Source organism: Aulonocara sp. 'chitande type north' Nkhata Bay, linkage group LG1 (assembly GCF_057382095.1).
Source record: "Aulonocara sp. 'chitande type north' Nkhata Bay isolate Kocher_YH1m ecotype deep benthic linkage group LG1, A_spYH_male_GT1.1, whole genome shotgun sequence".
NCBI classification, from domain to species: domain Eukaryota; kingdom Metazoa; phylum Chordata; class Actinopteri; order Cichliformes; family Cichlidae; genus Aulonocara; species Aulonocara sp. 'chitande type north' Nkhata Bay.
This window is the reverse complement of record NC_141344.1, coordinates 9,937,467-9,964,862: the sequence shown is the minus strand read 5'-3', so window position 1 is coordinate 9,964,862 and position 27,396 is coordinate 9,937,467. Positions and strand designations below refer to the sequence as shown.

At 38.6% G+C, this 27,396-nt stretch overlaps 1 protein-coding gene across 5 annotated transcripts in view; it reads left to right on the top strand.

The window, feature by feature from the left end:
* Positions 1-27,396, top strand: part of chd9 (chromodomain helicase DNA binding protein 9) — a 72,540-nt gene that overhangs the window by 30,985 nt on the left and 14,159 nt on the right. For all 5 annotated transcript variants that reach the window (XM_086263371.1, XM_086263207.1, XM_086263291.1 and 2 more), the window contains 20 exons: positions 8,061-8,166; positions 11,425-11,571; positions 12,777-12,845; positions 13,058-13,113; positions 13,716-13,833; positions 14,181-14,267; positions 14,507-14,644; positions 15,586-15,707; positions 17,918-18,161; positions 19,947-20,123; positions 20,234-20,377; positions 21,747-22,002; positions 22,268-22,478; positions 23,492-23,687; positions 24,012-24,194; positions 25,137-25,322; positions 25,526-25,636; positions 25,768-25,967; positions 26,279-26,478; positions 26,576-26,735. In XM_086263371.1, coding sequence (XP_086119497.1) covers positions 8,061-8,166; positions 11,425-11,571; positions 12,777-12,845; positions 13,058-13,113; positions 13,716-13,833; positions 14,181-14,267; positions 14,507-14,644; positions 15,586-15,707; positions 17,918-18,161; positions 19,947-20,123; positions 20,234-20,377; positions 21,747-22,002; positions 22,268-22,478; positions 23,492-23,687; positions 24,012-24,194; positions 25,137-25,322; positions 25,526-25,636; positions 25,768-25,967; positions 26,279-26,478; positions 26,576-26,735 — 3,111 coding nt within the window. The remainder of the gene's footprint in view (positions 1-8,060; positions 8,167-11,424; positions 11,572-12,776; positions 12,846-13,057; positions 13,114-13,715; positions 13,834-14,180; positions 14,268-14,506; positions 14,645-15,585; positions 15,708-17,917; positions 18,162-19,946; positions 20,124-20,233; positions 20,378-21,746; positions 22,003-22,267; positions 22,479-23,491; positions 23,688-24,011; positions 24,195-25,136; positions 25,323-25,525; positions 25,637-25,767; positions 25,968-26,278; positions 26,479-26,575; positions 26,736-27,396) is intronic.

Genomic DNA, 27,396 nt, shown 5'->3' with positions numbered 1-27,396 from the left:
GGGGAATGTTTAAATATATCACATTGTACAGCTAGAAAAAAAAAAATCACTATTGGTTTTAAAGCAGCACCCACATTTGAAACCTAGCGTGAGAGTGGCTGGAAATGGTCAAACTAAATATCTGGTTGGCTGCGGCCTTGGTTAATAATTAGATGAGGTATGCTGAGGGAGAAAATCTGTAGCACATAATGAATTTCACATGTCCTGTGTGTGAAAATGACAAAGTTTTGGAAGTGCTAATGTTTGGGAGAACAGTGAGATGATGGAGGCATCAGTCATTGTGATACAGTCTGCCTACACTTTCAGGTTTAGTTGGAGGTAGGTGTCTGTTGGTGTTCACATTAAGTCATGTCTCAGCTCCATGATGAGCTCCATGAGGTTTGTGGATGTGATTGAATTTTTGAACAAGCTCAGGTGTGATCTTAAAATGAAAGCGTTGTTTGAACTTGTTATTTATCTTTGGCTTTTAAGATCAGGAAGCTTCACTCATATTGGTTAGAGAGTGCACACCCAGATCTTTTACTCTTCTAACCACCTTGCATCCGTTGAGACAATTCTTAAAACCATCAGTATGTAATCAAGTGCAGTCTAAGACTTGATGGCTTTAAAGGACAGCTAACCGTGTGTTTACAGTCTGTCATTTAAATGTGTCACAGATAACAGTCATTGTTGTTATAAGCTAATGAGCTAAGTAACCCAAGCAACCATACCTGGGGTAAATGTTGTTTTAAAAAACAAAAAAACAGTCAGACCAAAATACAGTCAGTGATATAGACCACATTTTATAGCACCCATTTCTTCATGTATTCCAGCCATTTTGAAAAATGAAGTGTATTCAGGTCAGATGATGGACCGGTCATCTGACTAGAATGACCATACTGAGAAATTTATAAAGTGCACGACATTTCAAATTAGTTTGACTGCTTTGCTTTATATTTTGCTAAACATTACATGACATTACTATGCCTTAATTAATCATATTTTGGGATTTAAGCTATTTAAGCTATTAAAATTGCTCTTAAATATGTTAAGCTGTTAAAATGCAAAAGACTTTGGTGCGAACACGGCAGTGACGTATAGCTGTCTGTATATGACAAGAGGTTTGTAGGAGTGTGTGAATGTTTCCTCTGAGGTGTGAAGATTCATAGCTAAGAAAATCTTGAGGCTAATGGAGCTTTTACTTTGCTAATTAGCAAATAAAGAACAGACAAATTGGAGCGGATCTTTTTCAAGAGCTCCACTTAATGATGCTGTTTGAAGACTCAAAAACCAAAATAACTGTGACTCTTGATGGCCATGTTGATATAAACAAAGACACTTACAGGAATAGAATGTGCATTCACCTAAATCCAGCAAGTCCAGTTTAACTGAGACAGGCAGGTGTAGACCTTGAATCACGAAGTCAAAACATGATCCGCCACAGTCTCACAGCACTCTAATCATAAACATAAAAACTAAAACCCATTGTCCTGAGCACTGGATGGCCTGATTTTGTCATAAATACCATTTTCAACACCCACTTTTTTTTTCTAAACAGTAATGAAGTAAATGTATTATTGCAAATGCACAGGGAGTGACTACTTGTTGATGAAAGACAGAAAGGAGAAAACTTTCCAGGCTAACAAAACAAACATACCAGCTATAAAAGACTGAAGTGACTGGCACTGTTGTAACAGTTACAGTGTTTATTTTCATTTTTGCATTGTACATTTTGACTATGGACTTGTAGAACTACTTCACAGGGCCTATCCATAATAGTGTTCTTGCATTAAGGCTATGAATGGCTGTATTTCTGACTGTGCCTTGGCCTCTTGCCCAGGTTGACTCTTGGTCTGGCAATAAAAGCCCAATTCTACACACATTTGCATACATTCAAGAGTACACAATTAATTATAGATATGTTGTATAATGCATAGTCTGTTTACTAGTTCTTTCTTTTTTTGTGAAGAAGATTCAGTTTCTATTTTTGCTCCACACAGATGCAGTTGGAATATGTTTATATATGTACAGGGAGGGGTAGATCTGTTGCACTTGTGATGAAGACTGCGGTGATTGAGACTATAACACGAAGCGTCTTTTCTGTATTCATAGTGGAGAGAGTCCTGTTTATATGCATGCACCACCAAGGATCTCCACATAAAATATTAATGTATACCGACTGCAGAGGTACTAACCTTCCGCTAAAGTCATTAATTCAGGCTCTGCTCTGTTGAGGGTGTGTGCTTGGCTGTGTTCTGAAAGCTGGAGGTTGTGTGTATTTGGTGCTGTTTGAGTATGTGCTCACTCTTCCATCGCATCGTCTGACTGTTCTTTAAGCAGGGAATTGGATCCCACGATAAGACCATTACCCTAATTGTCGGTATACTTAAGGCTCTGTTTCTCTGAGACCACTATACTGTCATCACTACCTATGTTTCTCGGAGAATCAATTCTGTTTAATGCCTAATAAGTGTCCTCTGGATTACTTGGATAGTTTGCTCACCAGATGCTTGGAAAGCAAATTGGGGGGTCATACAATCATATGGAAAATCTGCCTGTCTGATGAGAATAAATAAATTAATGCAGCCGATTAAAATATGGGTGCAACAGCCGCTGTGACAGGTGGACATGACAGATATCCAAGAAAAATCAAACCGGAGAACAAATGTTACATATTTGTTATCTTTGTCTTGGCTAATATGCTTCAGTATCAAATGACTCTTCTTATCTGGGGATTTTTAATGAAACTATAGCCCAACAAGAATTTCCCAACACTAATGTCCTAACTGATGTCCTACTTTGGGAAAACAAGATGTGGTACATTAAAATCAGCTATTGGGGAATTCTAGAGACTAATTTTCAACTTGGTTTATAACCGTCTTAATAATTAAATTGACTTTAATCACTATGACTGCTGAATATTTATCAAAGCTTAAACATAGACCATTAGATCCCACAGCATTTAGGCAAATCAGACACATCATCATGGAAGCTCTTATGCTTTGCTGCTATAAGGTGCGATAACCCTGGGGAATCATTTCAACTGTTAGTACTACAGGTGTTTATGTTGAATCTTCAGATTCACTCGTTTGTGGCGTTTTTTGTTTTAATCAAAAGGGCGTTACTTAAGCACGTATTTGTGCCTCAAAGATATATCATACCATAATATCATACATAAAATTGCTTGTGGTATGCTTTGGAAATGACAGACCGTAATAGTAAAACAGATTAGTGAGTTAACCCATCATTGTAAAATAGTTCAGTTTTAATTATAAAAGCTTTACTTGCTTTCAGCGTGACATGATGGACTGACCCTAAAAGATGTTGTGGACAGGATGCCTTTTTCAGGGTCACCATAGGACCTGCATATCCTGTTTTTAATATTGTGTAAATACACCTAATCTTAATAAACAGGACTAGGGCACTGATAGATTTTTCTTTTCGCTTTTCAGCCAGAATTTTATAAATTTAAATATTAACCAACATTATCTACTCTAAGGAGAGGAGGTGGTTATTTTACTGGATAGGCTTGACCGATCACGGCTCTCTGTAGGCTGGAATGTGCTTTTCTGTGCAGCCTACCTGCTGAAAAATACCCTCAAATAATTATCAGATGAAAGCAGTGTGCTGCTCTTTTTGTTCCACCCTCCCCCTCCTCTTTACATTTTTTTTCCTAATATAAATTTGGTTCAATCAGCATGCTCAAAGCTGTGCATCCAATGCTTCCTGTGAGCAGGCATGTTATAAATATGCTGATACTACAAAGCAGCAGGGTAGTAGGAAAATATCAAACAAAATGGTGCTTGTGAGATCAATTACATGATAGAAAATGGAGGTTTAAGTCTAGTGTATGTGCTGCAGCGTATAGCTGTTCATATTTCAATGCTTGCCTGCTAGCTGTCTAATCTCTTCTCCCTCACTTTTTTCATTAGGGAAAGCTAAAGCTGTTTTTTTTTTTTTTTTTTTTTATTGTTTTCCTAGTTAATCCCTTGCAGGGTGCATTTTTGTGCGTGTTCACATGTGCAGGCATGTGATATATAAACATTCTGGGGGTCTGTGCATGTCTTAATGCAAACTCAGATGTTCTTATATGTGTGTGCGTGTGTGTGTGTGTGTGTGTGTGTGTGCGTGCGTGCGCGCGTGTGTGTCTGTCTGTGTGGAAGAGAGAGAGGCTACTACCCATTTTTAATTTAAAAAAAAATATGTTTGCTGTATAAAGCAGAAATCCCATGAGGCCATGTGCTCTGCGCTGATATAGTATTTGTGTTTTAGAGGGTGCTTGATAGAGCTGCTGCTGCTGCTACTGTTTCCAGTTGTTTGCTATGTGGTACTGAGATTATAGCCTTCCATTCATAAGAAGGGGGATTTCCTGAGAACGACCTGCACTGCTGTGTCAATAAGCCCCTCAGGATAAGAAACGCACACAAACACGCAGCATACTTAACGGCATTTTTGAGTATAATTCGTTCACTCAAAATCATAATTTTCTGAGGTAGGCTATCTAATAGGTGAATACTGTTCCTCCGACATGCTGAAATGCCTCATTGCAGTTTTGGCTGGCAAAGCACCATCAGATCTTGATTCTATTAAAATCAAACCCTCACTCATGCACTCTCACTGGCGGCATGCCAAGTAGGACAGGACAACACTGGGGGACAAGGGATGGGGTTATTTGGCACAATGGGGGAAAAGCAGCCAAGAAAGCCGAGCAACTAGATTATTACTCTCAGGAAAAAGCTTGTGATAGCCTATCATCAGTGATACAGAGTAATGTCAGATCAGGGACAACTATAGTCAAATTAAAGATGTAGGATTATGTCTTGAACATGGCCTTGTAAAATTTGGAATCTTTATCAGGAACAAACATTTCCACCCAGCAACTCTGGGCGGAAATGCACCATAAAGTACAAATATAGGAAACAAAAATGAGTAGAAGTGGTGTCCTCTGCAACCATAGTGGTTATCACATGTCAAGAAACATGACATGGTTGCCAAAGTTATGAAGTCACCTTCTGATATCAGTTAGTTTTAATGGACAAACTATTCATCGAATAATGTTTCGGAGGGTTGGTCTGAAGGTCATTTGTTTTGCTCAAGATTGGGAAACATCAGTGAGAACAAATTTAATAATTTGAAATGGTTTTGACCCGATTGATAAAATTCAACATGAGAAATTGCATCAATATAGAGTTGACTGTTGGTATTATAAGATAATTATTTGTTTAACACATGCCACAGAGACTTTGTTGCAGACAGTTTCTTCTTGTGTTCACTTTCTCATAAATTTGGCATTTTCCTTCAATATAAAAAAAAACAAAACTCTTTTTACAGCTGTCTCTTTGTCTGGTCAGGCTGTTAGGCATTTTGAATACTTAGGAGAATGAATAGAATTTTTGTAATTCAGTGGTTTTCATGCTGATCTTTTAAAGTTCTTTGCATCAGGGAGAACTAACTACTACCCAGAAGAGTCTGCTTTTGTACCACTTTTTGTCAGTAAGGGGTTGACTTCAAAGTCTGAGTTTATTCCCTGTCATTTGAGTTACCATATTTCAGCTTGTGGGAAGGCTATCCAGTCAAAGGGAGAATGTGCATTAGTATTGATGTTAGTAAATCTTTGGGTGGTCCTGTGTATCAGCCACATAAGCGGTGGAACAGGATGTTACCATCACTAAGATGTGGGTTTTGTTTTTTGTGTGTGCAAGTGTAGAATCTATTTTTCATTACTATGGCATCTATGTAAATCACGTGACTCTCGTAAATGCCATGCACACATGCAGCAGATGTCGATACAAATGTATCACACCGGCATCCGTATTTTCTGTCTTCACTTTCTGGCTCAATTGATGTTTCTACAGTCCTCAAGTATCTTGCTTCACAGTTCAAGTTTTCCCATATGGGGGTCAGAGAGATGCTTTAGCCCTGTTATGTGCTGTTAGTTGCCGAGCTGCTAAATGGTGATGTGACACTGCTATTCAGCAAGACCCATATCACAGCCAGCTTTTATTTAGTCAACGATAAACATTGTGTTCAGTCCCATTTAGCTACTTTATTATCATTATTATCAGTATTGTTTTTGTGTTGTTTCATTTTGGTTTTTGTCTTCTTTTCTTGGCGTCAGAGCTGGAAACTTTCTTTTTTCTTCCACTGTGTCACTCTGACTTGGCATATATCTTAGCCATTCGTAGCGTTAGTAACCATGTACTGGTGTTGTTTTCACAGGAAGTGATGTCATGAGGAAGATTTAACACCCACATAGCCAAATACACTCCCAAGGGCATGTTGCATGGCAACCATAAAGTGTCATTGTCAAGAGGATTTGTGAGATGTAATATCATCCAGAGAGGGGTGGAGGGGCAGGGACAGGGACAGGGATGCCAACTGAGGGGACAGCTCTTCAGTGTTGCTGGAAGTCTGTTATTTTCTACCTTACACAGTCAGATATTATAATGGGTATGTGGATGAGTGTTTGTATCACCTGAAATGTATCTAGTCTATCAGACCACTAATTCTATGTTGCTTCAAGTATTTTTCCATGTAGATAAGCTTCAGATGATTAATTTTTTGACATTAAAAGTGAAATGTGTGAAAAAGTGTCAAAAATATGTTTTCGAGGAATTTTATTTTGTTTGTTTTTACTTTATTTTAACTATGAAAAAAATTGGGTTATAATGATATTTATGCACACTTACAAATATATACGAAGATAAGACTTTTAAAGAAGTCTTAAATCGGAATGAAATGATAAATCGGAAACAACAAAATTAGTGGCTTTACATATTGAAGTTGCTATCTTGACAGTTTGTTTCTTTGCTGTCCTAGTTGCACATATTTTTCCTCTCACACTCTTAACAGGTTTGAAAGCTTATAGGGAAGAAGATATATATTTCCTATCAATATCACACCAAGCCAAAGATTTACCACTTGCGGCTAGCAAGAGATTATGCATGTGGAGAAGTGTCTGCATATGTGGTTAGAGAATATATGGAGAAAGGTCACAGAAATGATATGTGACTGAAAGAGAGGAGATTAGAATATGAAATGCTGGCAAAAAATTAAAAGCTTGCATATAGTCATTCTGCAGTTTAGTGATATTTGCTGAGATGCTGAAGATATCTGGAGCTCTGGTACTATAAATGTATATTAGACCAAGGTAAGAGTTTCATCACCCACAAACTATTTTAAAGAGGAAAAAAATATTTACCAAATTAGGATCGAATGACGTTGGTGTGAATCTTCCATTTAAGGAGGAGCTTTAGTAAAGCACCGAATTCCTCTCTGTATAAACTGAGGCAGCGTCCATTGTGAGCATGTTAATACGTGCAGCCATTCTCTACAATCGTTCCACTGCTGTTATATGTATGTTGGAGTTTGACATTAAACTGCATTTATTCCTTTTGGAGTACAGTGCAGCAAATGCTTTTCTTTTTCAATGTATATGTTTGCAAGGGGCCCAATAGTTTTGGTTGTCTTTCCACCCTTCTCTTAGAAGTCATTAATGATAGCCTTTTTGTTAGAAGTAGTTCCTTATCCACCCACTTAAAAGCTGTTAAAATGTCTCACTTTAGATTTAGTTCAAAATAACCCTGTTTCTTCTGAAATAAATGTCAGTTCTTTTGAGGTGTTTTTGCTTTCTGTGATGAGCTCTTAAAAATGCATTCACTTTGCATTAATATACTCCCTAAAGTTTATGCAAGTGCAGAATTGTCAAAAACAATGAACAAGCCAAATTGCCCATGTAGAATATTTATACTTGATAAACAGCTTGTAGAATGTTTAGCAGGACTTCATACACTTGAACACGTTTATTGGGTAGATATTTTTTTTATCATTTCATATTTAAGAACTCTAGACATGGACACATTTGTGAGATAAACAAGATTTTTAACAATGTTTTGAAAATAAATGTAGATTAATTTTACAGTGTCGAATCAAGCACGAAAAGGCAGAAAACACTAATCAGAAGCCTCTGGATTGTACCATTAGGGCATTTGTCCAGCTAAAATATGCCTAAAGCAGAGTAAAAATTGTATATTTGGTACATGTTTTTTATTGTTTTCATGGGGTCTTTTTCTCTCTCTTAGGAAAATTGTCATCAAGATTGGAAAGAAGAAAAGGCGAAAGCCCGAGTCTTCAGAGGAGTCGGATGATGACCCTCCCCCTCAACACACTTTGAAGGATGATGACTCTGTGAGTTCCAGTATAAAGTATACACAAACTTATGCAGACATACATGCACAGTACAAGCCAACAAGGAACAGGGGCTCTAATGAGACTGGGAGAAATTAGTGCATTTCATTGCCGTTTATCAAACCAAACTATGAACCTTACATATGAGACAACACTAGAATTTTAAGTTGGAACTTGGCTATATTTGACTGTGTTATTTCCCCACTTTATTCAGATTTTGTGCAGGTGTTATTGAGAGCAGACGAGAAATACGAGACTCTTTTTCTGTTAGCTTTCTGATAAAACTTAAGTGGTGTCCTCGGCCTGGCTGTTCACACTGCTGCTGAGCATTGTAGAAGACTTAACAGCTTTAGTCTGATTCTGGAAGGCTCCACTCTCTGGTTCATATGGAGGTCATACAGTGGGTGGCTATCTCAAGTGCACATTCTCATCTGTGTTGATGATTGAGAAAACTGACAGCAGAGGTTTTTATCTAGGTCAGAGCATCAATGATAGAATGGCAAATTGAACTAGGTGTCACCTGAGTTTACCCTTTAGCATTTAAAACACACTTCTGGTCTGTGTGGAGCTTTTCTCACTAGTAGGTTCTGACAGATATCCAAAAGGTTATGAGTGACATGAATGAATGACTGGGGACGACACCCCACTAACTACAGTGTGTTGTATGATATAATTACGCCCGCTAAGTGGCACCCCAGGACTTAATTAAAATAGTCGGTGGATGACTCATTTATGATGATCTTGTGGAAGAGGTTGAAGTAGCTTGGCCGCCGGCTGGAACAGGAGCATGATCTCCTCAGGGGCTCGCTCCTATTGTTGTGGCATGCGGCAGGTTTGAGTCTCCAGCTTCTGGTCAGTTTGGGTTTGTGAATGTGAGGGTATATCTCCACGGGAATACTGTGCTGCACACCTAATTAACTGTGGCTCAGTGGCATTTATTCCTAATTAACTACATATTATCATTAGGAGGGGCTCGTGTATTGATGCAGGATGCAGCTGCCCACGCATATGATAATTATAAAGGCTTGACAGGAAGGAATAGAAAGAAGCCGGATTTTAGAGCACTTTTTTTTCTGATTTTAAGGATATTTTTCTGGACTTTGACTTGGTTTTAGTAACGTAAGGCCAGTAATAGGTTATGTTGGGCAATGGCCTGCACAATGGAAAACTCTATATTATCATTTTGAACAGGGAAATGTATAAATGTTAAGTGCTTTTGCTAGGGCTGTTCGATATAACGATGTATATCGGATGACGATATAAAAACATCTATTGTTTCATTTTACGCTTCGTGGTGTCGCAAAATAAACTATTTATGGCAATATTTTTTCATCGTTTTGATGGTCACTGTAGTGACTATATTAATTTCTTAAAATTCTCTCTTTCTCTTTTATTTAATATAACCACACTACGGATGGACAAGCGCCTGTTTTTATGTGCTGTCATTGGCAACAACGACGGTAAAATCATCGTGTGTCCGCTTGTTTATTTTCCAGGTAAACCTTTCACAATAAAGCTCAAGATCCTGTTGAGACTTTTCAAAATAAACTGAATCACATGAAAAAGTATGCAGAGTATTTATGGATGAGAAGCAAAAAAGAGCCTTCGGGTGCTAAAAAATAAACCTTAGACTCAAACATTAGAACAGGCTTTCCCCCGCAGCACGCTGTGTAATAAATACTCACAAAGAAAACAGCGGCCGTTACAACCTATGTCTAAAAATGTATAGTTTCATGCATCAGTTAAAACACTCGACTCCAGGTACACGACACCCAGCTGGAAAAACTTCAGCTACCCGAGATTCACAGAGTTTACAGAAAATGTTAAATTTTTGTGATTTGTGTCGTTATCAGGACGATAGATGTTTTATATCGGGATATGAGATTTTGGTCATATCGCACAGCCCTAGCTTTTGCCATTTGTGTTTTCAACCAGCAAGAAGAAGGATAACATCTGTGATCATAGAATATTAAAGAAAATATATTTGACAGTAGACCTGATTGTTAGCCTAATGCTTTTCTAATCTTATTCTAAATTCTAATAATAAAATGTTGGAAGTACTGGCAGGGATTTATATGAGTAAAAGCATGCTCATTAGTCACAACTTTAAAATAGTTTGTAGATTTTGTTGCTGTCTGTTTAAATCACACTAAGCGTAAATGCATGTGTAATTTGCCTTAACTAAGCAGTGGGACACTCTAGGGCTGTACGATATGACCAAAATATCATATCCCGATATAAGAAATCTATCGTCCTGATAACGATATATAAATCACAAAAATTTAACATTTTCTGTGAATCTCGGGCAGCTCGTCTTGCAGGAAGTGTTTCCAGCTGCGCGTCATGTAGCTGGAGTCGAGTGTTTTAACCGATGCATGAAACTATACATTTTTACACATAAGTTGTAAAGGCCGCCGTTTTCTTTGTATTTATTACACGGCGTTCTAACGTTTGAGTCTAAGGTTTATTTTTTAGCACCTGGCGGCTCTTTTTTAAATTTTCATCCGTAAATAATCTGCTCTTTCACGTGATTCAGTTTATTTTGAAAAGTCTCAACAGGATCTTGAGCTTTATTGTGAAAGGTTTATGTGGAACATAAACAAGCGGACAGGCGATGCTGTTACCGTTGTTGTTGCTAACCACAATGCATAAAAACAGGCACTTGTCCGTCCATAGTGTGGTTATATAAAATATAAGAGAAAGAGAGAACTTTAAGTAATTAATATAGCCACTACAGTGACCATCAAAACGATGAAAAAATATTGCCGTAAACAGCTTATTTTGCGACACCACGAAACAAACGATAACGTAAAATGAAACGATAGACGTTTTTATATCGTCATCCGATATATATACACCGAACAGCCCTAGGACACTCTGAGCCTTGATAATACGTCAATCATGAACCTGATCATATAGCGTTTTTTTTCTTTGTGTTTTCTTTAGCTAAGTTTATTACCTTGCTTTGGCGACCTATGTGATGTAGTTACATTGTTGCTTTGGTTTGTAACAGGCACACTAGTTAAGAATGAAATGAGTCCATGCTCAAGATTCTGTTAGAAAACATCTGCTCAGTCTTGATCAAATCTTCAGTCTTAGAGCCATATGGGAAATTTTCATGTGAAGCAGTCATTAATTACCAATTTTATTTTGCAGTTTCAAAATTGATTAATGAAGTATTTGAGATTACTTTGTTTTGTCTTTTGTGTAAATGTGCTTCTTACTCCTTTTTTTGGCTTATATCTTATAATTTTTTAGAAGAGGCGGTCTAATCGACAGGTGAAGAGGAAGAAGTATGCTGAAGAGCTGGAGACCAGGTTGTCAGATGAAGAAGTCAAGGTTATTGTCAAAGCCAAGAAAACCAATACTGCAGCATCCAAGGAACCCGCTCTTCAGCTATTTGTAGTAAGTAATTCTGCATATAACTCTGTGGGAAACACGTTTAATTTCAGTTGTTTCAGTTATAACATAAATGGGAAAATAGAGCTTCAGTGTATTAACTGGAATCAGTGGATGTTGCATTTGTGAAAAAGATACAGTACACCCTATGATTGACTAGCTGGTAGAACCATCTTTAGCAGCAATAACTTGAAGTAACTTATTTTCTGCATGGTTTTATCAGGTTTGTGGGAATTTGTTTATGCACAGCTATCTTAAGGTCCCGCCACAGTATTTGAATTGGGTTAAAGTCTGTACTGAGCAACTGCAAGAACTTGGTTCTTTTCCAGTTACTCTATTGTAAAGTTGCTGATGTGTTTGGGATCATGGTCCAATGACCCATTTTAGACCAAGATTTTAACTGTTGGGCAGATGGTCTAACATTTGGCTCTAGAATACTTTGGTATACAGGGGAGTTTGTGGTCGACTTGGTGACTGCATGGTGCTCATGTCCTGTGGCCTTAAAACAAGCCCAAATAATTGTCCCTCCAACTTGCTCTTAACAGTTGGTATGAGGTGTTTGTGCTGATATGCTGTTTGATTTTTGTCAACCATGGTGCTTTGGTCTATGACCAAACCTCTCCACTTTGGTCTTGTCTCTCTTTTTCACATGTATTAAGAGTTTTGACTTGAAAAGAAATAGAATTGTTTGTGGAAATAATGCACATAAACATTGTTGGGAAGATCTTATTTTTGTACCATAAAAGAACACAAACACACTCAGTAAAAAAACAAAACGAAACAAAAAACAATAGGACTGCTTGCTCTGCTGAATAGCCTGTTCTTTTCAACAACACACTGTGACGTACAAACCAGGACCCCTGCAGTAAGGCTTTTAAAAAGAAGAAGGATAATATTCACTGTCCTTTTTTTATGATTTAGATGCAACAGCACAGAAGTTAGAAAGGGCCACAGAAACATTTTAATGCTTAAAAATAAAATTAGTTGTCCTCTAATTTCTGTTGTCTAAAACTGTTTTTTTCAGTTCTGGGATATTTTTATGTAATGCAGAATCACAAATTTGACAAAGGAATTTATGATGTGTAAAGCGTAAGAGAGCATCTGGTGTTTGTTTTTGTTATCATATTATGAAGACATTTATGCAACTTAATGCTCTGGGGTGACTGTTATGAATTTATCAGTTGACATTAACCATATCATGTTCTCTCTAGGAGAATCCCAGTGAAGAGGATGCTGCTGTTGTTGACAAAATCATGTCTTCTCGTATTGCTAAGAAGGAGGTAAATATTTAATTTGTTGTTTTGCCTTATTTTTTAACCATTGCACAGTTGTGATAAAAGCTTCTCTTGCAAATTTTTAGCTTAATAGATTTTTGGGACTATGTATTGAGTTGTATTGTTGTATTATGTTTTTTTTCCCCCCTTATTATAGCACTAAAACTAAATGAAAGCATTGCTTCTCATTGTTATGTTTTTGCATTCTTTTTCTTTAGGTCTCTCCAGGAGTGGTCATTGAGGTGGAAGAGTTTTTTGTAAAATACAAAAACTAGTAAGTTATTCATATGTAGTTTCTGGGTGGTTAGTGGCAAATATGTTTTTGTCTATAGATATATCTATAGAGACAGAGGCAACATGAAAGCTAGAGGATGTAATTAAGAACTTTTGACATTTCAAATGTCAGTACATCACAGGCATGCATGGGACAACTTTTAGTATTGTCGTGTCCTCAATGTTATGATGACTGTTTTTTCTGTTAATAAAGAAGAATACAAATTCTAGCGTATTCACACACCAAATTATCAGTTTTAATGTTTTGGAAATTAAGATTTAAGTGTCATACTCAGCTTCCCAGAATTTTTTTTTGTGTGTGGCAGATAATCTGTCATCAGCCAGATCACATCCATCATTTCACAGCCAAATGATAACGAGGATGGAAATATGAATGTGAAAACACTTTAATATTTCTAAACAAATATGACTGAGAACAGCATGCCAGTGGATACTGTGACCACATCTGCAATCTGTGATCACACCTGCTGGCCTCAGCAATTCCCCCAGATGCTGTTTAGGTGATTGCAAGAGTCCCTTACCTTACTGATCTTGTGTGTGTGTGTGTGTGTGTGTGTGTGTGTGTGTGTGTGTGTGTGTCAGCTCCTACCTACACTGTGAGTGGGCCACAGAACAGCAGCTGGAGAAGGACAAGAGGATTCAGCAGAAGATCAAACGCTTCAAGATGAAACAGGCACAGAGGGCACTCTTCTTTGCAGATGTAAGGATGTGCGACTGGTTTGTGTCTGGGGACGTACTGTACTACCTGTGTCGACACAAATATTTGGTTATTATTTATTTATTTTTATTTATTTTTTGGGGGGGGGGTCTTTTTGTCGAGGACATTTCTATAAGTGGGTGTGCGTGTCTCCACAATTTGGTGTGTCTTTTAGGATGCAACTGCACGTTCAGTACACATCTGCGTGCATATATTTGAGTCTCTTTACTCACTCATTTGATACAATATAATGTTTATCTCAGTTTCCAGATGGTGAGTGGGCACTTTGGTTTATTCCCTTTATTTAATCTTTTTCATTTCCTTTTGTGTTTTCCTTCTGTCTCGCTCAGATGGAAGAGGAGCCATTTAACCCTGACTATGTAGAAGTAGATAGAGTGCTGGAGGTGTCATATTGCGAGGACAAAGATACAAGAGAGGTAAGCGAATCCTTTTTCATTTCATCACATACGTGAGTTCTGTATTTGTGTAAGTTCCTGAACGGTTTTCTTGGTTTTGTTCCTTTCAAAAGATTCTCCACTCTAGCAATGTCTTTGTATCTCAGAAATGCCCAAGGCCATCCTAATGGGCTTCCTTGCAGCCTTTGTTAATATTGTAAAAGCAAAGCTTGGCCTCACTCTAGTCTTTTTCAGTGCTAATCCTCCTCTGCTTGTTACAGGAAGTGGTGTACTACCTGGTGAAGTGGTGCTCTCTGCCTTATGAAGACAGCACCTGGGAGCTGAAGGACGATGTAGATCAGAGCAAGATTGAGGAGTTTGAGCAGCTGCAGGCAGCCAAGCCAGACTCACGCAGGGTGGTAAGTTGTGCCTGCCAGCCTTCTTCAGTTATCGCTGTATTTCCATGTTTCTTTATCACTCTTGCGCGTGTGCGTGTACACACATATTACAGTGATCTAAATAAGACAACACTCACACAGGGGTATGAGCGAGCTTGAAAGACAAACCCCTGCTGTCAGTCACTTCAACATCAGTGAATGATGTTTTTATTGGAAAGGTAAAACTAGGAAAACATTTTCTATTGAAGATTCACAAGACGTACTGAACAGACGGAAGTCAAAATTAGGAGAAACGAAATAGACGAATCTTCAAAGAGAACAATGTTTTTTTGTTTTTGTTTTTTATCATACTCTATAGTTCCCCTTTATTGAGAAACAAACTGTTGTATTTATAACTAGACTACACAGAGATCAGTCGTGTAACTTGTACTATGAAGGCTGACAGTTTTTGTTTCAGGTTATCTTTCGTCTTTTATTTCCCTGTCCACTACAATAGTTCACACTTTGCATACCTGTGGTTGTAACAATAGGTCAGTTTTTACACCTCTACACCTGTGTGTATATCTTTTTGCGTGCAATGTTACCATATAGGTTTGCAGATGCAGAAAGGTTGGCGTGCTGGAGATTTTGTTTTTATATTGCATGTATGTCACACTGCTGGATTTCCTTATTTTTTATATATTCTAAACCAATGTCATTCTCCAGTTTGCTTGAATAACCAACATTTTGCTTATGAACACTAATGCTAGCTCCACATCCAATTTACTATTGTATAAGTTACAGATCCTTTAGCCTATCTCGGCTATAGTACACCCTGGATGGGGTGCCAGTCAATTGTACGGTCATAATGCTAACATTATGTATAAGAAATTGTGTCATGCATTTGTAATATTTACGTTCTATGGAAAAGTGTTCATCAAAAATGTAAAGTTAACTTCCAATCTGCCATATATGTCACTTAGGAGCGTCCTCCTGCCAATCTGTGGAAGAAGAGGGAACAATCGAGGCAATACAGGAATGGCAACAGCCTCAGGGACTACCAGCTAGAAGGAGTCAACTGGCTTCTTTTCAACTGGTACAACAGGTTAGTTTTAAGCACTGTGAGTATGCATACCTGTAAAAAATCTGCAGCTATTGTGAAAAACCCAAATAGCTTTTAACTGGTATCACAGTACAGAAATTATGCCATCATGTAGTTTTTGTAGTTGTCAGCTGGATATCCATGATGTTAATCTCCCACTCAGCCACACCCCAGAGATGCTCTATTGGGTTGCAATATCACAGCCCAATAGAAAACCTGGAGAGCATTTCATTCCATTGAAGTCATTGCCGTGTTAAAGAAACCTGTTTGATAAGATTTGACATGATTTAACAAGATCCAAGCCAACATGAGCGAAATATGCTCTCTTTTCCAAGTCCCTGTTAATATTCTTGCTGTAGCATTTTGGATCAGCTGAAGGCTTTTCAAGGAGTTTTAGGAGGGCCTACTAATACTGAATTACAATAGTCCAGTCTAGAAGTAATAAATGCATGAACTAGTTTTTCAGCATCACTCTGAAACAGGGTATTTCCAATTTTAGAGAGAGTGCACAAATATAATAAAGTACTCCTACGTATTGTTTGTTATGCACATTAAATGGTCAAAAATGGCTCCAAGATTCTTCACAGTGTTACTGGAGGCCAAGGTAATGACATCCAGAGTAAGCATTTGGTTAGATAACACGTTTCTAAGATTTTTGGGGCGAGTACAATAACCTCAGTTTTATCTGAATTTAGAAGCAGAAAATTTGAAAATCATCCAGGTCTTTAAGTCTTTAAGGCATTCCTGCAGTTTAACTAATTGGTGTGTGCTATCTTGCTTAATGGATAATGTTGGGTATTACCTGCAAAGCAATAAAAATGTATGCTATGATACATGATATTGCCTAAGGGAAGCATATATAATGTAAAAGGAATTGACCCTAGCACGTGACTCTGTGGAACTCCATAATTAACCTATGGTGTTTGAAGAGGACTCTCCATTTACATGAACAAATTGGAGTCTATTTCATAGATATGATTCAAACCAAAAGCAGTCAACTGTATGACGCGTTGCACAGAGCCCCCCCACACACGCTTCTTTTTAATTTAAGTGAGATCAAATTTAATTATGGAACCATTGTTTTATAAAAATAAAGGCATATAATTTCATACACATCACAAATTGCAGTGGTTATGTAATGTGCCCTAATTTCATAAAGGTAATAATATTTTGTTTTTTATACTTCAGAGATGTGCTTATCCAATTCTGTGGTCTCTTTTGGGGATAATATGTAGTGTTGCTAATCTGTTTAGCGTTGTACAAAGAGGTTTGTTTGTTGTTTTCTTTGCTCTATTTGTATCAGTGCAAATTGGATTAATAACAGAAACGTCCATCAGTTCAGGATACTGTAGTATATTTTGATTTATTTTACATACATTTTGTGTTTCAAGAAGAGGTCTTTTGGGTGTATTGGCATTGCAGATAATAAATAATGAATGATTTATCTTGCTTTGAATCCTGCGTGTGTGGGACCATCTTGTGTTTTTCTGTATTCACATTATTTGTTTAGGCCTGTGAGGGTAGTCAAATTTCCTGTCAAGGTGCATACTGTTGCGACATTTGCTTTTCTTCGCCTACAATCTCAAAAGATGTGCTGCACAGTACATCTGCTGAACACAGTGTCAGTGCGCTTGCATTAACCCTGGGAATTGGTTTTGTTATGTGTGAGCATGCAGGAGTTTGTGTATGCCTACGCAGAGAGATTCATCAAAAGTAGAGAGCTGCTTAAGAGGCCAGTGGGAATATCTGCACGTTGCAATTAGCATCAAGACATAATACCCCCACCCACTGGACAGCTGAATAAATGGTTAGCTGGAGTACACCACGCAGCAGAGGCAGTTGCATTTACCATTGTGTGCTGTATGATATCTTGGGACTATTATTACTGCTGATTATCTTGTTTTCACTGTTTTTTGTTTGTTTTTTTTGTTTGTTTTTTATTGTCACCGGAGTTCTGCATTTTCCTTTCATTTTCTTGCTCTTCCTCTTTTCACCTATTCCCCTGGCCATCTGTACACATTTTGTATATTGTTAGAAGAGAAGAATTTCTCATAATATACACCACGCTGTGTTTGTGATAAAATTGCATACAGTACTTAGATTCAAAACATTTGCACCCCCCCACACACCTACTTTACTTTTTGTACAAAGCAAGGAATTTATTTTCTCCTGCTTTCTTTTTGTCCTAAATCCACTGTGTTTTCTTTTCTAAGACGGAACTGCATCCTGGCAGATGAGATGGGCCTAGGGAAAACAATACAGTCCATCACTTTCCTAGAAGAAATCCATCGCGTTGGAATCCAAGCGCCCTTTCTCATAATTGCCCCACTCTCCACCATCACCAACTGGGAGCGGGAGTTCCGTACCTGGACCCACCTCAATGTCATCGTTTACCATGGAAGCATGGTCAGCAGGCAGATGCTCCAGCAGTATGAGATGTATTTCAGGGATGCACAGGTAAATGAATATATCAAGTGCAGAAAATAATACATTTTAAAATGAGTACAGCAGATTCAACACAAGAATTCACAATTATTGCTCTTGAGTACAGTAGTTCTTATTTTACAAGTACCAGTGTTATTCTGTCACACAATCAAGAGAATAATATAGAAAGGAGCCCTTTAAGAAGCTGAAATGTGCTATGTATTACTTGCATCCTTTCATATAGTTTTGGCCAATGTGTAGTAGGTACCGTAATATGATTGTATATCACCACGCTGGCTGTTTTTGGCTATGAGAAGACTTAAGGACCTATAAAGGAATCAGCTCTGGATGCACAGGGGTACTCCCAGCTTGTTTCTCTTACCAACCACATAGAGAAATGTAAGGATTTGGAGGTCTTTTAGTTCATTTTAATATATATACCTAATTTTTCCTTTTTAAAAACAGGCAAGCAGAACTCAATTCTGCTGTGCTTACCTTTTAAGAGTGAAAGGCTGTGATTCACTTAGATTAAAGTAATCACAGTGCTTTTTAAAAAACAGCAGCACTGTGTCAGTAACATGAAATCCTATGAGTAGTGTAATGATAGGTTTCAAAGCAGGAGGCCTTCTTATAACAATAGGAGTCGGATATTGAAAAGCCAGGAAAACCGTGATTGTGTGTGCAACACAAACGCCAGTTACCCTTTACAGTCCTATAGCTAGTGCAGCAACCTCATTTAACACCATGTTTTTCAAGGAAAACTCATCTGCTGTAAGACAGGAACAAACAACAGTTCAAGCACAGTGGATTTCTGTGCTTGGTGCAAGTTGTTTGTAAGGTTTGTGTCAAGGCTGTGTTCAGAATCGCTTGAAAAGGTATCACTTTGTAGCTGTATTGATTTTTGTCAGCCTGTATAAAATATAAATCTATAAACAGCTTGGGTTTGCTCAGAGAGAGATAGCGTTTCAACAAATATCTGGTTTATAATACTAAGATATGCATATAGCAAGAATCCAAATAGGGCCCGTGCCTGACAATATGTAGGCTGCTAGGTAGTTAGTGAGCCTTGAACAGAAGCTTTATGTGGTTGGCAGGCCATGTGATGTGTCACAGCAGGCAGTTAGGACCTTTTAGTATTCTGACGAAACGTAGGAGGAATCTAAGGCGAGAGGAGAACAGAGTGGAGCCGCCACCAGCCTGTCTCCCAGGCAGCCTGTGATGTCATAGCAGCCCCCACGGGGAGATCTCTGTCATCGCTGCTCAGGCATATCAGAGTGGCTGACTCCTCAACAGCAGCCTGTTGGCTGGCTGGCTGGCTGTGGGAGGGGGTTACTGGATAACTGAGTATCCCTTGAGGACTGTTGTCAAGGCAATGGATACAAATGGAGGGGCGGGGGAAAGCAACGCTTCCCCAGACAAACAAACAAATAAACAAATAATAAATACTCACTGGCAGGTGCTTGTGTACTGGATATGCTGTAGATAGCCTCCTAACCATAATGTATGTTTTTTGATGTTTGAGAAGTCTAAATAAAGGAAACCCTGTGTTTGCTGTCAACAGCTAAAAAGGTTGCAAATATGTAGGTTTCTAATGTCAACACAGAAAAGGACAAGCTTTGTCAGAAGAACTATGTACCTTTCATGTGCATCTGTTTATAGCACTTTTTCCAGTACATTTTTTTTCAGATTCAGTGCTTGTGTAAATAGAAAACAACATTGTTTTAATCACATAACACATTGAGCATACTTCAGCTAATAAAATACGATATTTTAACTAAACAGATGAAATATGTACACTTCTCCCCTTTTTGTCTTCAGGGTCGTATCATACGTGGTGCCTACAGGTTTCAGGCTGTTATTACCACATTTGAGATGATTCTTGGAGGCTGTCCCGAACTCAATGCCATAGAGTGGCGCTGCGTTATTATTGATGAGGCCCATCGTCTCAAGAACAAGAACTGCAAGCTGCTAGAGGGATTCAAGCTCATGAACCTGGTAGATAAATCATGAGCTTAGAGAAAATTATTACACATTGTCCGAATTTTATTCAGAAATACCAATTGAAGCAATTTTCACTTTACATTTAAACTCTTGTCCTCTTCAAGGAACACAAGGTCCTGCTGACAGGTACTCCTCTCCAGAATACAGTGGAAGAGCTCTTCAGCCTGCTTCACTTTCTGGAGCCGGCACGCTTCCCTTCTGAAAACACCTTCATGCAGGAGTTTGGAGACCTTAAGACTGAAGAGCAGGTGAGCTTAGATATGTGCACATTCTGTCTCAAGAGTTTTATTCTCCATGACAAAAATACACCTTAGAGAAAAACTGCATCAATGTGTGTTGTGTTGTTGTGCTTTTATGGCTCCACACAGCACCTTAATATTTGCAGAATCTAAAAGAGATCTTTCTTTTCAGTGTTGGTTTCAGTATTTTTTTATGAATGGGCAGCCAAATTTCAAACACACTGCTCATCAGTGAAGATACTGTTGAACTGGAGCCTATTCTAACTAGGGCACAGTCATAAAACGCACACATCCAACACATGATGAATAATAACAATTGATAACAGGTATTGCACTGCTCAGTGCTGGACTATGTGACAGTTTCGCATTTCCTACTACATACAGCTGTTTGGCATTTCATTTTTAGTCAGTGTTACCAAAGAGGTGTTCAATGGAAGGCTGCTGAAAACATCTCAATGTCAGGAGTGTGGAAGTGTGGAGCAGCCAGTGTTCAACACATGGAACTAAATTTAGAAATGTGTAATTCTTTTCATAGTAAAAGCTGCTGGTGCTGTTAGGAGACTTATTTTCTCCACACAGCATAACTGATATTAAATGAAGTCCTGCACAGGGTGTGTAATAAAAAAAGCACTTTGTAAAGCTGGCCCAGTCCTTGGAGTCTAATAGTATCTACACCGTGATGCTGCACTACAGCACAAATTCATGATTTGTGAGATGTAGGTCTTCATAAGATGAAGGAAAAATTACTAGACATACATATGAGATGGCCTAGATTATACCTCTTTGGCAAGCTACAATAATAATGATAATATGTAGAAGGTGACTCTGTAATATAAAATACTGTGCTTGGATCAGCTTTACTCTTCAGCGACTTCTGCTTTAAGAATGAAATTGTATGTGTTACTATGGTTGCGCTTAACACCAAATGATGCAAATAGTTTCCCCACTGTGGCATTTCTTAACAGTAGCTGGAAATGAAAATAATTTTGCAGTCAACTGCTGAGCTAACACCGAGTTACACTTCTAGCCAGTGATTATTTACATAATGTATGTTATCTACTTTTAGTGGTTCTTTGCATCACCCGCTATACTTGTGAAATACACATTTCCATGTGTAATGATACGTGTCTGTCTATGATATGGAACAGAAATTGAATTTCTTCATTTTTTGCTGCTCTGTAACTTTTAAAATACACTTATTAAATGCAATAAATCTAAATTTGAAAATGGAAATTTGATGACTTGGATAATACTGTTCGTTATAACCCAACACAGCTACAGTTGTATCCTTTTCAAACATACAATTTTTAGACCCCAAACAAGTGCAGCATAGAAGCAGCTGCCAAAGGTGAGTTCAAACTGTCTCTGTGACCCACAGGTGCAAAAGCTTCAGGGTATCCTGAAGCCTATGATGCTGCGTCGTTTGAAAGAAGATGTGGAGAAGAAGTTGGCTCCGAAAGAGGAAACCATCATTGAAGTTGAGCTCACCAACATTCAGAAGAAATACTACCGTGCCATCCTAGAGAAGAATTTTTCTTTCCTGGCTAAAGGAGCTGGCCCGGCAAATATGCCCAACCTGGTCAACACTATGATGGAGCTAAGAAAGTGTTGCAACCACCCCTACCTAATCAAAGGTAGGACAGCGCTGAAAGCTTAAATAAAGAAGTTCTGTAATAACTGCAAACTAACAGCTTTTGTTCTCACCTTCTAGAGCTAACAGCCAAATTTAGCCAATTTACTTTCTTTCTGTAATCTGCTTTTTTATGGTACACAAGTACCATTGTTTCTCATATAATTATGCTCTTAAATATCAGTCATTGAATCGAAATCCGGCTTTAAATAAAATAATTAATTTTGACAATACTTTTTTTTAATGCGCCCATGTCTTTGCTATGACAGGAGCAGAGGAAAAGATCCTAGAAGACTTCAGGGAAGTGCACAGCCCTACTGCCCTAGACTTTCACCTGCAGGCTATGGTGCAGTCTGCTGGGAAGCTCGTCCTCATTGACAAATTGCTGCCTAAAATGAAGGCAGGAGGGCACAAGGTGCTCATCTTCTCCCAAATGGTCCGCTGTCTGGACATCTTGGAAGACTACCTCATTCAGAGAAGGTAACAGGATGTAACTAGACAAACTGTAGTCCTGCAGTTCAAATGTGATATCACCCTTACTCGCTTACCTTTGACCTCGTTCTATCCAGTCTGATAGTAAGGAAGCACCATATCTGTTGTACACAACCAAACAAGGTTTTAGTTGTACACTTAGTAGTAGTTTTAAATGTTCCTTTCTACCTGCATTGTTTAAATTTCTAATTTCCTTTATGTTCAAAGAGATGTCAAATTATCACACCAAACTGCCAGGCACTTTACACGACAGCCTGCTATTTTAATCTTCTCTTTAGCATTTGTAACTTGATAATGTCTCAGTTCCATCACAGGGTTTTAGGTTTAAATTTCAGAGTGCAATACACGGAGCTATTTCAATCAGTATACGTGAATTATTTTTTTTTCTCTTTCATCAAAGATATAAAGCTAATGTGTACAAACTAAGTTCCAGCTAAAGCCCTTCACTGTCCTGTTCTAGCTCTTCCTTTCTCTTTCTCTTCTTTCTTTCTGCTGGCTGCCCACCAGAAGCTAGAACAAACCTCAAGCTATTGTAAACATGTGAGGTGCTGTGCAACACAGACCTCAGACAGGGTTCAGCAGTAGGTTACAAAAGCCCTCAGGGCTCCATCACATTAGACAAGTGGGAGATTCTGAGGTTTCTCTTGAGTGGAAGTGGATAACCCCAGGAAGAGCAAGGGGTAGGATTGTAGGAGGGGATGATTGTGGACTCGAGGATGAAAGAGCATACTCACCTCTTGTAGAAATAGTTTTATATTTCTCGGGTTAAGAAAAAGGGAATACAAAACAAAACAAGAATACTTGATAGTGTGAAGACCATAAGTACTGTGGTCTTGTTTTGAGTATGGATAAATTAATATGGCTGTCAAAGAATAACGCCCACATTTTGGTGTTTGATTAGATAAGCACTATACCTGGATCCCATGTACAAGAACTCAGAATAAACTATTTAAAAAGGTATTGTACAAACATTCATCATATTTATTTCATTTATGTTGCAGGTATCTGTACGAGCGTATTGATGGACGGGTTCGTGGAAATCTGCGACAGGCTGCCATCGACCGCTTCAGTAAGCCTGACTCAGATCGCTTTGTTTTCCTTCTGTGTACAAGAGCTGGTGGGCTGGGAATCAACCTCACAGCAGCAGACACCTGCATCATCTTCGACTCTGACTGGAACCCACAAAACGACCTGCAGGTAGGACTCAGCAGTGGGTTCAGCGAAATGCTGTAGACTTTGTTTTATTGCTGTTTCGAGAAAGTGGCATACTAACAGTTATCTGAGATCTGCTCGTGCAATTAATAGGCAGCAAAACTAGCCACCATGGGAAGTGCATTACACTGTGTCTAGTAAAAAGTACATGTTGTGAATGCTCAGTCATTCCACAAACAACTTACATGTTATTTGTTGAATCTCATTTTAATGAGTCATTTAAGAAGAGCAGTCTGTCAAACCAATGTGTAGATATTAAAACAAATTATATGCTCGGTGCAGTTTCCTCAGTTTTTGTATACTTTACAGGCCCAGGCTCGCTGCCATCGCATCGGTCAGAACAAGGCAGTGAAGGTGTACCGTTTGATCACCAGGAACTCATATGAGCGAGAAATGTTTGATCGCGCCAGCCTCAAGTTGGGTTTGGATAAAGCAGTGTTGCAGAGCATGAGTGGCCGAGATAACAGCCTGGGAGGAGGCACTGGGGGAGGGGTAAGTTTGAGAATTGTCCATACGGTCTGGAATAGAAATGAGTAGTTAAATCTTGAAATCTTGTAAATTAGAAACCATCTTGCAGAATTACACGAGCCCCAGCGCCAATGACTAATGCCTCATATGGGGAGATGCAAATAAATTATAATAACATGTTTTTTGTTTTTTGATCGAAGTGTTCTGTTTATTGTTAACGAACAGTACACCGTCCACTCTCTTCTCCAGCTTTGCCATCTTAAACTCTGAAAAGCTGGATATGAAACAAGTTAATGATCTCCTGAAAATTATTACATTTATAAAAGACAAGAGATCAATGCTGCATTTCTTTCAGCTGCCATTCCAGTAACATAAAAGTTTTGACATACATACCCGGGATACTGAATTACATTAGGAGGACACTGTAGCAAATGTGAAATGACACTAAGCCAATTTTTTCTTGTCAAGCCAACAAAAAACTAAAAACTAAAACGTGAAGGTCACTCTTAAAATTTCCACTTGAAGTGTAACCGATCCTGTTAGTCTAATCTGTTTGTGAGGGAGTGTGTCAACACTGTGAGGTGTGTAGGTGGATGCTTAGCTGCAGTTTGTGTCCCCTGGGAGTTATATGAACAGTAAGGAGGATGTATTAGCAGTTTTCTACATCTGGTTTGACTGAACATATCTGCATACTAAACAAATGCTGGGGTTGGATATATAGCTGCTAATTTTGTGATTTTAATAATTCGGCACGCTTTTTGTCGCTCTATCTGTGTGCCTGCATTTAGTGTGCTATTTCTGTCAACTGGAGATTTGATCAACTCATGCATTATGTAGTGCCATTCCTCCTGTGGTTCCATTTCACACCTGAAGTCTATTTTGTAGACTTCAGGTCTATTATCATGTAATTATAACAGTGTTATAGTTTCATGACTTTAATGTGATTTTTTTTTCTTTACCTTACAGGCTGTGCAGCAGCAGCTGTCCAAAAAGGCGATTGAAGATCTGTTGCGACGTGGGGCCTACGGGGCAATCATGGATGAGGAGGATGAAGGGGCCAAATTCTGTGAGGAGGACATTGACCAGATCCTGCAGCGCAGGACAAAGACCATTACCATTGAGTCTGAGGGACGAGGATCCACTTTTGCCAAGGTAAAAAACAAGAAATCTGATAAATAGAACTCGTTAAGTACAAATGATTTAACATCAGCTTTATCGCCTTTTGTGTACATGAGTGTGGAGATTGCATATCGCTGGCTATTTAAAATTCTCAACCTGTGCCCATTCCTGACTCAGGGATACGGGGAAAAACAAATATGATTATAACTTAATGTGATTCTGATGTCTGCTTTCAGGCCAGTTTTGTAGCATCTGGAAACCGTACAGACATCTCCCTGGATGACCCTAATTTCTGGGACAAGTGGGCCAAAAAGGCTGACATTGATATGGATATGGTCAATGGCAGAGTGAGTACCAGACTAAAATGGATACAATATCCACAGAAATGGATAATTGGAATGTGACATACACAGGACATCTATTCCCTTTTAACTGCATAAAAGACATAAAGTCCATGAAATTTTTTCCCCCTCTACAGAACAGCCTGGTCATTGACACTCCTCGTGTCAGAAAGCAGACAAGGCCCTTTAGTGCCACCAAGGATGAGCTAGCAGAGCTTTCAGAGGGCGAGAGTGACGGCGATGAGACCAAACCTAAGCTCAGACGAAACTACGATCGCCTGAACAGCTATGGCCGCACAGAGTGCTTCAGAGTAGAGAAGAACTTGCTTGTCTATGGGTAAGATACATTTAATAAGTTTAACCTAATACTAACTATTAAATAACATAGCTGGTATTTGGAAGGACTTACCTGAATTTTTGTCAACAAAGAGGCTCCTGAAAAATTTGTAATAGATTGAATTAAACATCCTATTATCTCCACTTGAATTTGTCCATATACATACAAACAAACAAGACCATCAGGATTATAAATTACAGCAATATGCATTTTTGCTTTAACACTAAAAAACATTATCCAAACTGTATATAGAGTCTGCTTCCATACTCAAATGAGTATTCCTAAGTGTGGCATTCCCATTCTGTTTCCAGATGGGGTCGTTGGAAGGATATCCTCAACCATGGCCGTTTTAAGAAGCAGTTGACTGAGTGGGATGTGGAGTCCATCTGCAGGGCCTTGTTGGCCTACTGCCTGGTCCATTATCGTGGAGATGACAAAATCAAAAGCTTCATGTGGGACCTCATAGCCCCTACCGAGGATGGACGCACAAAGGAGTTGCAGAATCACTTAGGTGAGTCTCAGCAATTCAAGCCGACATTTACTGACTTTATTACAATCAGTAAGTAGTAAGAATTAATTTGAACCACAACACTTTTTTATTTTGCTAGGCTTGTCTGCCCCAGTTCCTCGGGGGAGAAAGGGTAAAAAGATGAAAACCCAGTCTAGTTCTTTTGACATCCACAAGGCTGAGTGGCTCAGGAAGCACAACCCTGAGCATATGCTTCAGGACGATGGCTATAAGAAGCACCTGAAACACCACTGCAACAAGTAAGTATTCACTTATGGCACTTTTCATCCAATTTGAGTTTAATCAATTAAGACAAATAATGTTCCAAATGACCACAATATAGAGGTTCTATATTGCTATTTCAAAAGCATTATAAGATAAAAGAGAGTATGCATTTAACTGGCTTATAGTGGAGATGGGGACTAATTGTCTATTGCTGTGTTGTTTAGTCTCCCGTGCATGAGAAAGAGGTGTGTGAGTGCTGATGTAAAACTTTAAGCTATTATAGAAACTGGCAGGTGGTGATTATTCTCTTTTAACAAAGATGATCTCAAGTTATTTTTCGTGTAATGAAGCCTAAGTGTATGAAAATACAGTTTGCACGTGGCTCAAATTTTAACCGCGGCATCTTCAAGCAACAATAATTAGGAAGCACTAAAACATGTATTGGAGCTGACAGTTCGCTGATTGATTAACAGACTTGACGTTGACACTAGCTGATAAGAATCTTCATGAGGCTTCAGCCCATCTAATGGCTGTCATAGATCTCTCTTATTTACAGAGGGGGGAATAGCGCTGTAAAACGCAGAGCTTGTGTCCATTGGGCTTTGGATGCAGAGCACTGAAGCTTCCATAGAAAGTTCTCCATTGTTTCCTTTTCCAGTATTGCTGAATCCAGGGATTGTCTGATATGTGACACAC